The 16,484-nt window shown below is 40.0% G+C and overlaps 1 protein-coding gene across 4 annotated transcripts; it reads right to left on the minus strand.

The window, feature by feature from the left end:
• Positions 1-15,791, minus strand: LOC111264175 (large neutral amino acids transporter small subunit 1). 4 transcript variants are annotated; one of them, XM_022839847.2, is made up of 9 exons: positions 14,887-15,787; positions 6,082-6,155; positions 5,503-5,660; positions 4,924-5,092; positions 4,193-4,296; positions 3,700-3,796; positions 1,431-1,580; positions 375-552; positions 1-128 (listed from the first exon to the last, which is right to left on the minus strand). In XM_022839847.2, the coding sequence occupies exons 1-9, from the start codon at positions 15,410-15,412 to the stop codon at positions 70-72; spliced, it is 1,515 nt and encodes a 504-aa protein (XP_022695582.1). In that variant the 5' UTR covers positions 15,413-15,787; the 3' UTR covers positions 1-69. The 4 variants fall into 4 exon arrangements, with proteins under 4 accessions (XP_022695582.1, XP_086826096.1, XP_022695583.1 ...); XM_086969970.1 differs by lacking the exon at positions 14,887-15,787 and adding an exon at positions 7,136-7,342; XM_022839848.2 differs by lacking the exon at positions 1,431-1,580 and having other exon boundaries at positions 14,887-15,791.
• Between the last annotated feature and the right edge of the window lie 693 nt (positions 15,792-16,484).

Raw genomic sequence — 16,484 nt, forward strand, 5'->3', positions numbered from 1 at the left:
TAGTACTGTACAATCAGAAAATGTATTAAACTTTTGTTACATTACATTTAGACTGTACTAAGTCTAATACTAGTCACTTTTTTCAGGGACGGTGTTTAGGACCTTTTGGATGAGAGCCGTGGCCGATGCTGTAAGCGTTATTGCAAACATAATAAAAAAAAGTCGAAAGCTACTAATTATACTTAGCGAGAGTAGGAATACATACAATTAATCAATCAGCGCATAGGAATTACAAGCTCATACATACATACACACAAATTCAGGAATCTAGAAGGGAATGACGTTCTTATTGGCTTAGTAGTTTTACAATATCCTCCGCTATTATATAGATCACAGATAGATAATGCTCCTTTTCGACTGAGGGACATACTTACAGATAGCGTTTCTATAACTTTTTGGCTTATTTCGCCAAAAAACGGTGGTATAAAATACTGGTAGTCCTGAAAGGGTCATTGCCAACCCGATGAGTGCCTCACTGGGCTGAGAGAAGAATGGCAATACCACTAGGAAGATCGAGATCAAGAAGAAAATAACAGGTAAGATCAGGTTCACCTAGAACGAGGAACGAAATCATCACATGATTATAACCATAGATATGTTTTTTCAAAAGTCGAGTCTTGGCCAACAAAAAATATATTTTTTTCGCCCCAAAACTGGACTTTTTGCATCTTTCTTATCCTTATGAAATATCCTATGAAATAGAAAAATAAAAAAAAAAATCACTTAAAAGCTAAAAAACGACTGTAGCTCTACTAAACCGCTCATAAAAATTTGGGCTTTTGAGGTTATTCACGGCCTATTAAATATCGAATATTGTATACTGTCTTAACAATAGGCATACCTGAAAGAATATTGCTAACAGAATCGGTTTTTTTTATTGATCTCAAGAACGACGGGTTTTATGAGTATGAAATGGAAATGGTGACAAAGACTGAACATTTGAAAAATATCAAGTGTAAAAGTAAAAGAAAAAACGATATATACTTTTTATACGTGCTTTAGATGCCTTCAGCATGGGACGAGCTATCGAGTGGGCCTACAGTGAGTATTTGATGGTGAATAGAGTCGAGCTGACGGTAGTGGAAAAATCAAAATTAATTTAAGGAAAAATGCGCGAACATTTTTTTAGCTCAATACTAAATGGCTTATCGAATTTGATATTATCGTAGACACTAGCTTCAGTGCTAGACGCGGTTCGAAGGAACGCCTCGACTTCACTTGTAGATTTTAGGACTTGGCACGGAAAAAAAACCGACTGACCCGAAGCTATATATGGAAAAAATATTGCGGAACTTATAATATGCAACTCGAACATCTACATCATAGTCATTCATAATCACGGTAGACCCAAATTATTTCATTTTTATGGCAATCAATTGGCAAAATAGACTGACGCAACGACAGCTGGGGCAATTTTAGAAGCTTCTTACCTTGATTGGCCGCTCGAGCTTCGGCTCTTTGTAGCGGAGCCAAAGCAGTCCACCAACCGAAAGCATAATAAATAACGCTTCACTGAACGCCGTGTAGTTAATCAACACAAATACGTCTGTATTACCCAGGTAGACCAAAGAAAGTAAGCACTATAAGGAACAAAGGGAAAGGTACCATTACCGAAGAGTGGCAATGCGTTTACGTAAAGATAAATAACACTTTCTGTTGTAATAGGCGTCAAAACGTGTTTTGCAAAGTACAAATTCAATATTATCTAAAGGCGTATGCTGTTAAACAGCCTTGTATCTAAACCTGGTGTCTCGATTGTTTTCGAAAATCTTCATTAAAGACAGAAAAACGGCATCGATCGATCTTGACAAGCGGGTACTTCTGTCAAGATTGCACCTGCCCATCGTAACATAGTTAAGACAAGAAACGGTTAGTCGTTGGGCCGAGACCAGATCATATTTGTTAGACTATTGGAGCTAGTAACTAACTTTTTAGGAATAGAAAGAGCTTCGAACTTTATTTGATCACCACCTAATTATAAGAATGTGCCTTTTGACCTAACCTACCTAACAAGAATCATACGCACCACCTCAAGAACGTCTAAAAAGATACCACGAATTACCTAGGTCAAGCAAATGTTCATACTTGTCAATTCTGCACTGACTTTTTTGTGCTTAGCGTATTGCTGCACCATTGCAAATGGCTAAATCCATTTCGTCCCGGAAAAAGATTCCATCTACTACTTCGAGCGCATACAAAAACTTTGCGTCGCGCCCTCCATTCAATGAGCCCTTGGATCTATAAAGTACGCGCTTCCAGTTGTCGGCAACCGCAAGCAAGCATTGCCTATTGCGATACGGCAGTAACTGTTTGAAAATAGGTTCATACCATTTACACACAGAACGGATGAACGGATCTATCTCAAATTTTCAAATAAAGCATTTCTGCGATACGCATGGATGCATCATTATCCACGGCGAAATTGACAGTCTATATACTGTTACACATGCATGGGTTGACCTTGTGGTAAGCTTGACACTATCAGCTATTCATCTCAAGCCTCATCTCGAGGATTCATCTAAGCAAAGTGTTGTGACGTTTGAATGGCGTCTCTCTATTGTATGGCGGCGGGAGACACCGGAGGCAGTCACACGTCGTGTTTGCACAAGGGCGACCCATGAGATTTCTCCCTTCATAGCTACCTCTGTTATGATGCTTTTGAGGTACAAAGATTAGGTACGCAAAATAGCTCGGCCCAGGAAAACCCCTCAGAGGTTTTGCTTTCATCCTACAGCACATACGACGAGGACCCTTGACACTAACGATAGAAAAGTAAAGGGCTTTCCCAAATTCCAGCGGCAAAAATACGTCAGGGCCCGTTTAGACTTTGTGTGTTCGCTCAGTGTCGCATAAAACGATGGCCATTCATAGATACAGGTTGATAGACGTAGAAGACTTTCATCGTAATATACGGTCTGGGAGAAAGTGGCGGGCAAGTGTTTTACCATGCATTTCCAGAATGGTACCGCGTTGTATGATTAATATTGTACCAACCCTCTAGAATAAAATAAAGCACATGTTCACTCAAGCACAGCCTGACACAGTTACTTTCGTTGACAAAACTCGCTCACGTGTGTAGATCACAACTAGACTTTTTGACGCCCGTAGATGACATGACGCATAATTTCCAGCAGGTCTCAGTGAATCGATTGGGCAACTCGATAGTGGCTATCAAAAACCTAGTATTTAGCGTTAAAAAAAAAACTGAAAATTGCCCCAACTCTGTGACTCGGGGGGCAAATTTCCAAATATCATGTATATGCGTACTATATTATAATTTCAACCTTTTATACAGTATGTATGTAGTGTATGCCTTCGTTAAAGTAGGGTCGGCTCTAGCAGTACTGTTTGGCGAGAGTCAAGATTACACCGAAGAAAATGGGTCGAAAATATGATTCTTACGTTGGATGCGAACAGACTTTTATACATTGCGTTTGTCGCATCTCTTTCGTTTAATACATGCATCACCTGATCGTGCAGCGTTATCGTTGTTATTATTATCGTATTTTTCAATTTTTTTTTTCACAATTGCCACACATTTAGTAAACTTACAGGACTATCAGAGCTACCCTTGACATTGACATCATGTAAAGGGCGACCAGGAGCATCAGTCTACATAAAACTCCTCATCTGATCTGCTGCGTAACTGATGAATGCAGATTTAAGTTCATCAGGCTAAAAAATATCGGATTAACTAACCAGAAAGATGAGCGATGGCGCAGGGGTACAACAGCTAACATTGATCATCGAGATAAACTCCGGTAAATGCCCTTGACGTGCTCCGACAAAGAATAGCCTACAAACACGTATTGCTTTCTATAAGTGAGAATATTAGAAAATGATAAACGTTGACTGATACTTACTACCATACTGAACCTAACTGTAGGGCTAAAAACCACATATGGACGCCGTACAATTAAAACAATGCTGTCCCATGTTTTCAATAATATGTAGTAATAGTTATTAGGCAAATTGTGTGTTAGACAGTATATTTTGAGCATTACAAATATACTTACATGACTCCATATAAAATAGTCGAAAGGTAACCTTAATATCTTCCTATGGATGATATTACTTAATAGAAATAAGACGTCGATAATGATGATAGTAATACATTATATTCACTTTTCGAGCGTATACTTCATTATAAAAACATGTCACTGGCTTTAAAAAAGTACAAAATCAGACTGACCTAGAACTGGCAAAGATACCGCCGTTGAGACCCCCGAACGTCGAAAGAGCAACGGCAACAGGGATGATCCAAGCAAATGACCCTAAAGTCCGTTCGCCAAACGTCTATCGAAAATGTTAAGCCATACGAAGAGAATTTACGTAAACGCCGATCACAGGTAGAGACTTCTATGTATAGGTTTCGTTTATAAACGGGAACGATTTTATCTTCGTACTAGCTATCTTATAGTGTTATCCATATAGATATAATGAAGACGCAGCTTTTCCTGGTTCCGTTTCTCATTAACGGTTTTGATAGTAGAAATAAATTTGGGCCCAACATTTATAGAAGCCCCGTCCAGGAAGGATCATGTCATTACCGAGGAGTACCGGCTCGACTAAAAGCATTTGTCCACTACAGATTGCAATCGGCGACGGTACTTAACGATAAATGAACAGCCCGAATAGGGATAAGTGTTCCACTTCTATACAAACAGACCCGAAAAAACATTTTTTTCTTTTGGAAAGAAACGCTTCGAAATTTCGGGCCAGTTCGCCACCTAAAGATGGATGTTTATAGAATGGATATCATCTATGAGTACATAATGAAAGGGAAGAAGCTATATTTATAAAACATCTTCTATTGTACCCTATCATAAAGCATCATAAATGTTACAAATTACGTTTCCGTATGATACACTCATTTTATATCCTGTACATTGTTATCTCTAGAACGTCCGACGTCCTATTTACCACAGCGACGGCGCTTGCAGATCGAATCTCATTCGTGGTCAAAACGATGAAATAGGCGACGTTTGCAAGAAGGTAGACCAATGTCACTATGGGAAGCGAAATATAGATGCCGTAAGGTAAATTTCGAAACGGGTTCTTTAATTCCTCTGTAACGAAGTTCAGATAATTCCTGCAAATCGGCGTAAAATTAATAACAATCTATCGAACAAACAGGCTAATTACTCGTATAGACACACAAAAGCTCAGTAGGTTCAGCGACTCTTGCTCGAGCGAGCTTCTGAAAAATGTATAATACGACGAATGTAATAGAAATACGAAACAAAAAATACTCTGCGAAAGATCATCAACAATAAACACAACAAATCATGAGTGAATTTACAAAAAAGGCTTCCAGTTAGAAGTAACATTACTATCCAGTACTATAATCACATACTATTTCTCATGTAAACCTAGCTCTGTACCGTCCTGTGTATATATACTAAAGGAAAAATTCATAGTTTATACAAGCAATCATTTCATAGTCAGCTACGAAATATCAGGTAGAGCGTGTCAGACAACCGTACCAGTTGCGGAACGTACCAACCAGCATACGAGAAGAGACCGGAGTAGAAGGCAAGACAAACGCTTCCTGGGCTATATACTGTCCCCTCCCATAGACGATCAGTGAGATTGACAGTGTTGCCTAAAAAAATCATCTCGTAGCCGCCGATAGCGATAATAAGGCAGAGCGCCAGAATCTAACGTAGATTGACGCACACAAAGATCAACAAAGTCGCTAGTCAACAGCATGATCGCAGAAATATCAAGCCAAGTGTCAATATATGGCTACAGGTCTTGAGATGCAATAACATATACAAAGACCAATGAAAGACAGACGAAGACCACCTGATACTATTGCCAAAAAATTTCCGTTTCGGTGTTCAAAGTATACAGAGCGCAATTTCACTTAAAGACAATATAAATGTAAATGCTAGGTTATGACGTAGTATTTATGGCTAGCTAAAGAGAATTAAAAGAACATTTAGGGGGCACAAAAAGATACAATTTAATTATAACAAAATTACTACGCTAAATAGTTAGTATAAGGAGATAATCAACATCCTTATCATGCTTAAATTAACCTCCAGTTGCGCATACAAGCATTTCGTATTCATTTACCTTGGCGAACATAAGGGAATCTTGCACAGCCATAGCCAATTTTACATTGTAGCAATTGATGAATGTCAGTAAACCTGGAACCGGCAACAAGTTATTATATGCTAGATTAAGTTCTCAGACTTCGAAATGTGTTTTAATTTAAAGAAGTATTTGATTTTCATTTTATGAACTTCAAACGAAATTCGAAGAAAGCTATCTCGGAGCGAAGTATTGCTTCCAAGCTAAGCAGCTGCCATGCGTACGGTGCACACTGCGACTCTGTGATACATTTTGCAGCGAAGGGGTAAAAAAAGTCTCGAAAAAAAAGGCTAAAAATGAATATAGATATTTTGGGCATATTCGTATTTAAGGTACCGTTTCGTCTGCGGAGGTTTTTTACGACAGTTTATAGAATTCGAAGCACAGCTGCGTGAGTTCGTACGGGCTTCGTTTAAGCAGCTTTCTGAGAAATTTTCTTTCATCTGTGTGTTGCTAAGTGCACGTTACCAACTAAATAAGTATCTAGAGAAAAGTGTTTATAGAACGTTGTTTTTAATCGGACGCTAAACGCTGAACTGATTTGGCGAAGAACTCTAAAACGAATGCGTGAGACACGCCTTGTTTTTTCCATTGTACAGGTAACGTAAGTAATAGACTTTGGTTCGTTCGGTCGCTTAGTCACGCTGATATCACGTTTCTATTGTAATTGATTATAGGAAACCCGTGCTTTAGTTGAGATTATAGTAATACTATACGTCCATTTTAGTCTGCACACTTGACACCGCTAGCCTTTTCTAGGGACTCCTGGGCAGATTATTTGATACATCCTCTGGTTAAGCGAGACTCCATCTTTGATTCGTACAACTTCTCGTTAACAACTGATCTAGCCGATGTCAACTTAAACCAATTGTATCTCTGCTCGTCAGATATTTCCATTTGATTTTCTTCTAGTACGATTTTCTGTGTAATTTATCCCAAGTATTCATAGCCAAAGAAATCTTGTACTCGCCAACTGTGCTATTTCATCCCCGTACAACGTATCTATATACAGTAATTTCGCAGCGGGCTAACAAACCAATATGGTCAAGCGACGGACGCACAGCAGATGCGGGGGCATCACCGTAATAGCTTTGGCACTTGATTGGAGACAACGTAATGGTGGCCCTCCAGTAGCACACCAATACTGACGACCCGTTGCTGATGACCCGTTTCAGCCGGTGAAAGCTGTCTAGCCACTGGCAGCGGCGCAGTCGCGGGCGAGAGATAATGCACTGACCCGCCAAAAACGACAAAGACTATAAAAATTACTGAATTATTTAGCGTTTCGTTTTTGTTTTTTGTACGCACCCCGAACAAACGATAAAAGACAAACGAGTCGTCGAGATATATTGCAGCTTAAATAATGAACTGTTGTATTTAAGTGGGATTAGTACGTTTTAGTGGAATACTTTTTTCAAGATGAATAATACAGGCTTATTTGATGGTCGCTCACTATGGAAAAAGACTCAGACGTGGAGGCCGTGAAAAGATTCTCCTAGTCGTTCAGCGTATATTGTTAATCGGTGGTAGAGAATCTCTGTGACGCTTTTAATGACGTGTTTGAAAAAGCTAGATTACACAATATCTACTAGCCCGACCAATTTGGCCTTGTATTGGGTAGATACAACTGTAGGGGGGCATGCCACGAATAAATCATTTCGCCAACACCGAAATTTTATAACGAAAATCTAACCCAAATAACTTTCTGAGACTGCTATGCTTAGCTACGTAATCGTATGAAAGAGAGATATACTAACTGAGATAATGCTATAGTCGATCTCCTTAATAGTTTCGATTGTGGAATGATCGGTAGACTATTGCTCGGTACTTACGAATGGGAACCTGGGTCCTGAGCGGAACTAGCCTGGGCAATTGCACCACTCACCTTGGAGGTATTATAGGTGACGTAGTGGTGCATTGAGAACCGATCCAAAGAATTATGGGTAAGTTATTTGTCGAATCCACCCATAAAATAACACTGCCGAATTTTACTAGGTGATATTTGCGCAGTTTACCTCAACTGAAGACTCGCCGAAGCCTGAGGTGACGAATAAATGCTTGCAAGAGAACGACGGTTCTAAGTACTTTGAATTCAGTGAAACGCACCTATGAAAGTGTATCTTCAAATGCTGTCTCAACCGCTGGATTTACTGACTCCTTATAAATATACATTTTATATATGAATTGTACAGGCCGAAGGCCTGTATACCTTATATTTTTCTAATTGTATTTAAAAGATATTGCCTGAACGACTTCAACGTATCTGCGAAATATATAATTCAGCGAAACTGAACAATTACCGTGGCCCCACGGCCAGAGGGTAGTTTACTAACACTTGCGATCGGTTACCCGTTTAGAATCGATCGCAATCTTAATATAATACCAGCTTGCACGACCTGCTGAGAGCAACCGCTCTCAGTTATGGCCTATTGATTTCGATATTTGTCTTTGCTACGTACTATGAGTACCAGACGATCTCCTAAGAACCGCCAACGGAAACGAACGAAAGAAAAACTGTCAATACGTTTATTCCACTCGTTGAGCCAACAAGACCGGTTGCTTACTCCAAGGTTGTTATTGGTTCACCTCGCCGATTCAGTACTTTTTAAGCACCTAAGTCAAGAGCGAACTCTTATGATTAAGGACCTAAGGCGCAGCGTGAGGTCGATCAACGCAATACGCAAACCTACCCGTACGAAAATGATTCGATTGTTTGCTACACGGGCCGATCTAAATATAGCTACTGTATAACTCAAAGTTTATCTGATAGTGAAAAAAATAATATAATTCCTATTGTAATCCGAGTTCCGAGTTCCAAATTCACTTTATTTCTTACATTGTACATATACTGATTATTGTAGTGACCATTTACCAAGCGGGGATGTCTCCTTTTTCTTTATTCATTGGCTTCAAATCCAGCCTCCAACCCCGAATGAAGTGCACACACTGAGGCTGTGGACGAGATGAACTTTGCATTATACAGAAAAAAAATCTTCGCAGTATAGCGGCATAGAGCCCACTTTAGCATGCACAGCCTGTGCAATTACGTTAACTAGCTAATATTGCTGATAAACCTATATATTTATTAATTTCTAACTTCTTATCACTTTATCTTAACAGTAAAGGCCATAAGGTCTTAGATAATACCGCCATTAAATAGTGCACGTACGTTCGCTAATGATATATTTACGCAGGTGTTGATAAGTGAAGATTTAAGCTAAACATTATAACGTCACACCTAGACTGTATAAGTGAGCCTGACACACCGCAAACTTGAAAGGTAGCTTTGAAAGTTACATTTATACTACTCAATTGAGACCTTAAAAACATTTAGAGCTTATTTCTACATTTTGAGGGTATTTGCAAAGATCTTCCGTAACATCCTGCGTGGTTGAATTCTTAAATACGATTGAAGAACGACCGATGTTAGATATTCAAAAAGGAAATCTACAGCGAAGCTTATTTGGGCGTCATTCGTAAACGTCGTTAAAGCGTACGATGGGTTTTTAAGCTTAAACCTTTGGAAACCCCGTCAGCATTTTTAACCAGTTTATCGGCTTATTCACGCAGCATTTAAGGATGTCGAGATATCGTCCTAAATTTAAAGAATAACATTTTACCATTAAGATTGATGAGCGAGTTTGGTAGAAGTCGCACCCCATCAGCTATCCTTCCCCTCTACTTTATATTCGACACTAACAACAAGGACAATACACTCATACATGTGCTACTTAATTGCTGGATGAACCATAGCGAGAGGAGCAAAAGTACTTTTGTTAATTAATTAACGGTTAGAATATCATAGACACAGACGTGGAAAGAACATCTCGAATCACACCCACAAACGACGAAAGCTGTAAACAATCATTTGGCCATGTCCGGTGAATCGCAAATATCGACAAGCACCGCTAAAATATAGTTGGCAAAATCTAGGCTCTATCTGGCATTGTGCACAGGCCGCGTGACCAACAAGGGCACCCACAGGTAGAGAAAGCCAAGCAATGGCCCATAGATTCGGCTGATAAAGACATAGTCGCCTCCGGATTTCGGGGTTACAATTCAACATAGCACATTGCTCTGACCAACGAGAGTAACCCACATGACGGCCACACGATAATTGACATTTCTGAGGAGCTAAGATATCGCATAACTCCAGTGGGTGACACAAAGATTCCTGCACCTATAATAACCCCCACAATGATTCCGACGGCGTCGAGAAGACCCAGCTCACGTTTCAGCTCAACATCATGCCCCACTAATTTTCGATTTGTTTCTTTATCCATTTTCAGTACAAACCATGCTAAAGGTCGTCGATGTTGCCCTTTGTCATCCGCTTTGTCGCCTTGTTCTCTGAGCAGTTGCTTCCCCCAAAACGGGCTAGATCTATTACATGTCCACAAAAGTCAGTACAAGCTCAGAGAAATACGAGATAAACACATAACAGACTCTATATTTCGGCTCTTGTAAGTGCAGCTCCAAGTACTTTTCGTTATGCTTAGATGCTTCTATCAGAAAGAAAATTAGGTAATTTCTTTAATGGAAAACAACAGTAGCTAATAGTTACATAAAAATTATACTTTCCTCTTACTCCCAAATTGCTTTGTATAATCTGGTTTATTCTATCATTCCCACCTGTTAGAACACAACTGACTATAATCACCTTGCAGCAGGTGCCAATATTATAAGAGAATAAAGTATGGAGCTCCCCAAACCTCTTCATTTGAACGCGCGCACCTGGACCAAACCGCTTAAATATATTTGCACTGTACTCGCACCGCACCGAAAAGTGGTTCTCCTTGGATTTTTAAGATGGGGAGCATAATACCTGAAGAGGACTTACATTAGGAGATGATTAACACTATCTGGAGTAGCGCGAATGAGCTATCTACACCGGCGAAGCGTCGAAGCACTGTCAGCACTAATACTGAAATTATTACCTCTGAAGAAGCAGTTACAGTGTGTAGATTCTACAGTAGATGGGAGGCTGCGATAGATTTTGATATGGATCTTGGATATGCACGAAGTTGCTAGAAACCTTTGATAAAAGTTTCGCTGACGACATGTTAACTCGAAGAAGACGGATAGTGCGGATTAGGTGGGCAAATAAAAAGATGGGTAGTAAAGGAAGCCTGCGAATAGTAGAAAACAGGGGCATCAGTGCCCTAGTGTGAACGGCACAGCGCTTCCCCACAACACTGCCGCTGACGGGAACGCCGCACTGTGGGGTAATGGAAGAACTATTCCGGTATAGATTGAGTATTCGAGCTCAAAAAGAAACCAGACTAGACTCGATTACTGTAGCGCACGGGCACGCGGTGTCTGGCTATTGAATAAACGCTTCTCTTGGTCTACGGTCCAAACGTATAGCATCATCATAATAATGACGGCTCCGCTTTTCAAACGAGAGCCATCATATATTATACTGAGGTGGGTAGCTGACATCGATTGAGGTCGAATAGCGCACGTTTCATCCAGCTATAGTGTCTAATGGAAGTTGACGTTTCATGAACGCTAAACAAAAATGTAGGTGTGTCTTCCGTGAAAATACATAAAGAGTGCATCTCGATTCGAGCAGGTTAGACAAAAAATTATTTTGAAGAGAATTAGCCGTACGTGAACGGAAATTTTATGGATTCGCTCGATACTTGAAAACCAATAGTATAGAGACTTCCTGTTCTGTACATTAAGATAAAGTTTTACTAAGTTAAATGCAAAATAACAATCTTGAACTCACATGTTTGGGGATACGATAGAATTCCTAGATAAGTATAGAGAGGCTCTAGGTACATGCTAAGGAACAGTAAACATGGCACCTTAAAATTTAGGTTTGTTTCACCCTGAGATCTTTAAGCTTATTCGCTTACATCATACCTAATATAGGACGAACTTGCGTCATTGTTACCGAATCACGCAGGCACACATAGGCCGAAATCAACTGAAGCCATTTCAAATGTGCTTCTGCATATCTGAGAGGAAACATCGCAAGAAATAGTCACATAGATAATACTATGTACAGAGTTATCGGCCGAAATGTGTTATTCTTTGGCGCCATGACGGCGAGCCCAATTAACCAAGACGAACAAAATGGCCGCTTCTAACATACAAGACCTCGCCATCAAAAGGCGCTTTACCCTATGTGTCTTAGGATCACTGTGTAATTGACGATAGTGTAAGGTACATATATAGTAACATGAAAAACGATACGTACAACCTTTATCTGTCACTTGTGAATACGAATGATCGAGAAAAGTGGACCAACTTTTAAGCGCCTTCTGAAGTGTTTGCTTATAACGAGCTCTTAGCGAGTCGTTGCTCAAAAAGCCTACTGGGATCAATTTTCTCTTTTATTGTATTCAGTACCCATAGACCCAATAACAGCCTTTCTAACAATTCACCTAAAAGAATAGTTATCGAAGGCCCTTTTTGGAAAAAAACTCGTTGTGCTAGGGTGTATCGAGTTTAAATTGACGTCAGCAGTACAATACAATGTGTCCTTTACTAAAGGGGTTTAAAAAGTAATTATATATATAAGTATAATGGTATAAAGTAGATTTCTTGTGGACTAATGCTGTGACAGATTATTGTTAATGCCGAGAGTGGCTAGTCCCTCTCTTTTTTTTATACATGATAAAGGCATCTTCAAATGGAAGCTTGAGATCTTGACAAAGTAGAATGTACAGAAGAGAATCCAGACAAAAGCCCAGCTGGCTTCCGAACAAGGCCTTTCCAAAGGCTGGTAGGGAGTATCCTATATTCACTCTAAATGAACGGTCCGTAACACAGCCGCAATGCCAGTTTATTATTAGGAGATTCATACCATGAATTCGGCAAATACCTTGGCCAGCTCCTTAAAGTTGATTGGGCGTAGGCTGTGAGGGGATCTGGCCCAAGTCTCTGTTGAGACCGTCAAGTTTTTTGAACATCCGTTTAGGAACAAAGTCAATGTCAATGAGGCATGTAAAGACCTGGTAATGAAGTCAGTCCCATTTGAAACAGAATTCTGCAGACGATCAGTCGCCAGTGAGCCGTTGGTAACGAGTTAAACAATCCCACTGCACATATGTGGCAGTTCTACTACATAGAACAACATAGCTTTTGAATCTTCTATATCGGGCCTTATCACGATGAGACGTCATGAACCGGTTGTCATACTTTACAATTCTTTCGAACGCCTTGCATAATAGGTATCTACTGAGTATTAGAGGCTTAGCGGAGCAATAACCCACTTCGTGTGGGCCGTCCACGGTGATCTGTAATTAGCTGCAAGGTTCCGTCGGGATCAGGATATAGGTGCGCGATCGATTTTGAAAATTTCGGCCAAGTTATTCAAAATGACGGGAGAGAACGTAGTCGAAACTAAACACACTACTTCCCTCCAGTTTGTGAATATTAAGTCAAAATTCTAGTATCCTCATAACGCTGCTAAACAATATAATTTAATAAGTAAACATTTAAAAAATAATAATAGCTCTTTTGGCATTTCCGTCCGATAGACTTAAATCGCCAGCAAGAACCACAACAATCCTTGCCTAACATAGCCCGTCTACAAACCCAGAAAATTATTCCATACGATAAATTGATATAGGCGATCGGACCGACAGGTGAGAAATAGGCACACATCAGCCTAATTTGCTTGATTATGTCATAAAACTATCAATGACACCTGTTTCAACCATCATATTAGTGAGATTAGTTTCACAAATGGTAATATAGTTACCCCCCGAGGTGCATACATCTCCGCCTTCGTTATTGGACCGCTTTTTTTCTTTCTTATAAATGCCGCCAGACGACAACTCGGGTAATGATACTTTGCTATCAGTGGAACCTGGGCTATACTAAGCTTTTCAATAAGGCAGGAAAAGTGCATTGCATCTTTAAAAAGAGTTGCCACTTTAACAGTCAGGTACTGAGAGGGATGCATTTACGACAAGTGACTTGGCGCAGTGTATGTAGGCTGGTGTAGTTTTAGAATTTTTATGGTCGTGGTCCCTACATTCGTAAATACGTTAACGGTAGCTTAAGCAAAAACTACTGTTCTAGATCTAACTGGAACACCTTTCAGAAAGTAACAATTTTGGTATTTTTAATTTAGGATTAGTGAATCTGTTGAATTCTAGACATATAATTGTACGTGCACGGGTTGCTTGATACGCGGTTGAGAAGCCTGGCAGAATAAATCGGAACTATATTTTTCAAATGGATTATTATCTGTGTTTGACATCTTTTACTTTCAAATGTTCCATGCTTCTGATAATAATGATCCTTATTATTTTATCAGCATTAATGCAAAAACTCAACTTCGCATACTGCGAAGTCTCCTTCGGTGTTGTGGTGACCTACGCTATTTACAACTTAATGTTTCAGTTTCGTAAAATTAGTAATAATTTTATATGACTGTAAACTCACAATGCCACACTACTGTCGGTACTGGTGTTCGAGTCACTTGCGTGACTCCCGTCTTGCCTTGCCGTATTTTACATTGAACTATAATATAGGTACTACGTAGTAGATACAGCAGTATATAGTTATATTCTTGTTTTTACGTCTGGTGCTTAAGCCGTTACCTATCACTCCAGACAAACCTTGCTGAAGTTAACTGGATTTTTCTAAAGAGCTATAGTTAATATATGCATGAGAAACCGCCACGGGATGGGACAAATCAAAACGGCACTGCGACAGAAGATTACCACTCAAATTAAATTTCGGAATTTGCCTTTGTTTATTTGTCAGATCACTTTGTTTTAATAATGATTTGAGAAAAGTTTGGTTGTATCTTATTAAACTTACACAGCACAAGAGCGGCAACGAGTCGAACCGCATTTTCCGGCACGTTCAGTTGCTCGCAGTCGCTTCCCGCTAGAAAAGTTATGACTGGTTGGAGGATGTATTGTGCAAAAGTAATTCCTCCGATAGCGTTCGACATAGGATAGACTACGACCAAGCAGATCCAAAGGTACAGGAAGGCGGGCAGCTCACCAAACATATAAAGAATGTAAGCATAGTCAGCTCCTGATTTAGGTATGGCTGTGCCCAGCTCAGCATAGCACAGAGCTCCAATAGTGCAAATGGCTCCCGTTAAAAGCCACACAAGCAGGCTGAGGCCCGGCGAGCCAGCGTACCGTACCACACCGGTTGGTGAGACGAAAATGCCCGATCCAATAATGCCACCGATTATCAAGCTCGCGCCGGACAATAGCCCAACCTGAGGCTTAAGCGTCGTTCCACCTTGCGGATCAACCGTTTTCAACATTTTCGTTTTATATGAACGCAAGGGTATAGTTTCTGCGACATGATTCTGATGTGTCGCACTCATCTCATATAACACAGTAAAAATGAAACTCGACCAACGGAAGTTATTCGGTGCTGTTCGATTAGATTCAAACTCAGTCCTAATCTCGGTCTGGTTCGCAAATAGAAGCTATCACAAACACGAACACTGTTTCCTCTCGAAACCTTTTGATTTTGCTACTTCTTCCTTTTTTTTTACTCTTTTAATTTTTAACTCTAGTTAGTGATCAACGGCAAAGGTTTGCGCAGAATACTTATCTACAGAACGCCATAGCCGAGGAACTTCTCGGTACGTGCTGGGCGAATCGCTTCGTGCCGTCCAGTTGAGAACAGTATCCAATTTTCGCTCTCCAGAAGGATTCACTGACAGTCACTGGCATTGGCCTGACTGCTGAATGTTATTTATAACATGAACAGCACAGTGGACCTATGGACGATCAAAGATAGGGGCAGTTATAAAAGTGTCATTAAGGAAGTCATTCATGTAGTTAGTGCAGTTCGTGCAACCTTAGAGCACAACCTAGCCCAGGGAGCGTATCCCTAGGCTAGGTTGTTGTATTCAAAAGATGCTTCTTCATTGAAGTCAGAGCAGTGACACTACATGTGAAGGAAATAATGCTTATTATAGTTTTTGGTTTTTTAATCCATTTAGCGAATCGAGGGACTGTCAGGCTCAGACATTTCGTCAGCAGGGACAGTACTGTACTTTGGGACACGTTGTAACATCTAGGTTCGAATCCGGGCATAAACAGACTTCGTTTCATACGGAGAACCAGCCGTCTGGTGGAATGCCTAACGACGATACCAAACGTAAAACTCGAAACATAAAGGAAGCCAGCAGAAACAAATGGTGTAGCAGTGGTCGGGGTAAATCTTTCCTTTTATTTTTGTTAGATAATTTTTTGTAGCATGCTACTCAATAATGACCCGCTTGTCAAAAGATAATAGCTGGCAGACAGTATAAAAACGGGAGTTACAATGTGTATACGCTTATTGAACACATCAACGATTAAAACTCTTTTTTTCGCTTTTGCTTTTTTCCGCAATTAAACCACGTTTTGAAGTTCTTTCAGCTCCAGCATTATAACTACCTTAAA

Source organism: Varroa jacobsoni, unplaced genomic scaffold (assembly GCF_002532875.2).
Source record: "Varroa jacobsoni isolate VJ856 unplaced genomic scaffold, vjacob_1.0 scaffold_825, whole genome shotgun sequence".
Lineage (NCBI taxonomy): Eukaryota > Metazoa > Arthropoda > Arachnida > Mesostigmata > Varroidae > Varroa > Varroa jacobsoni.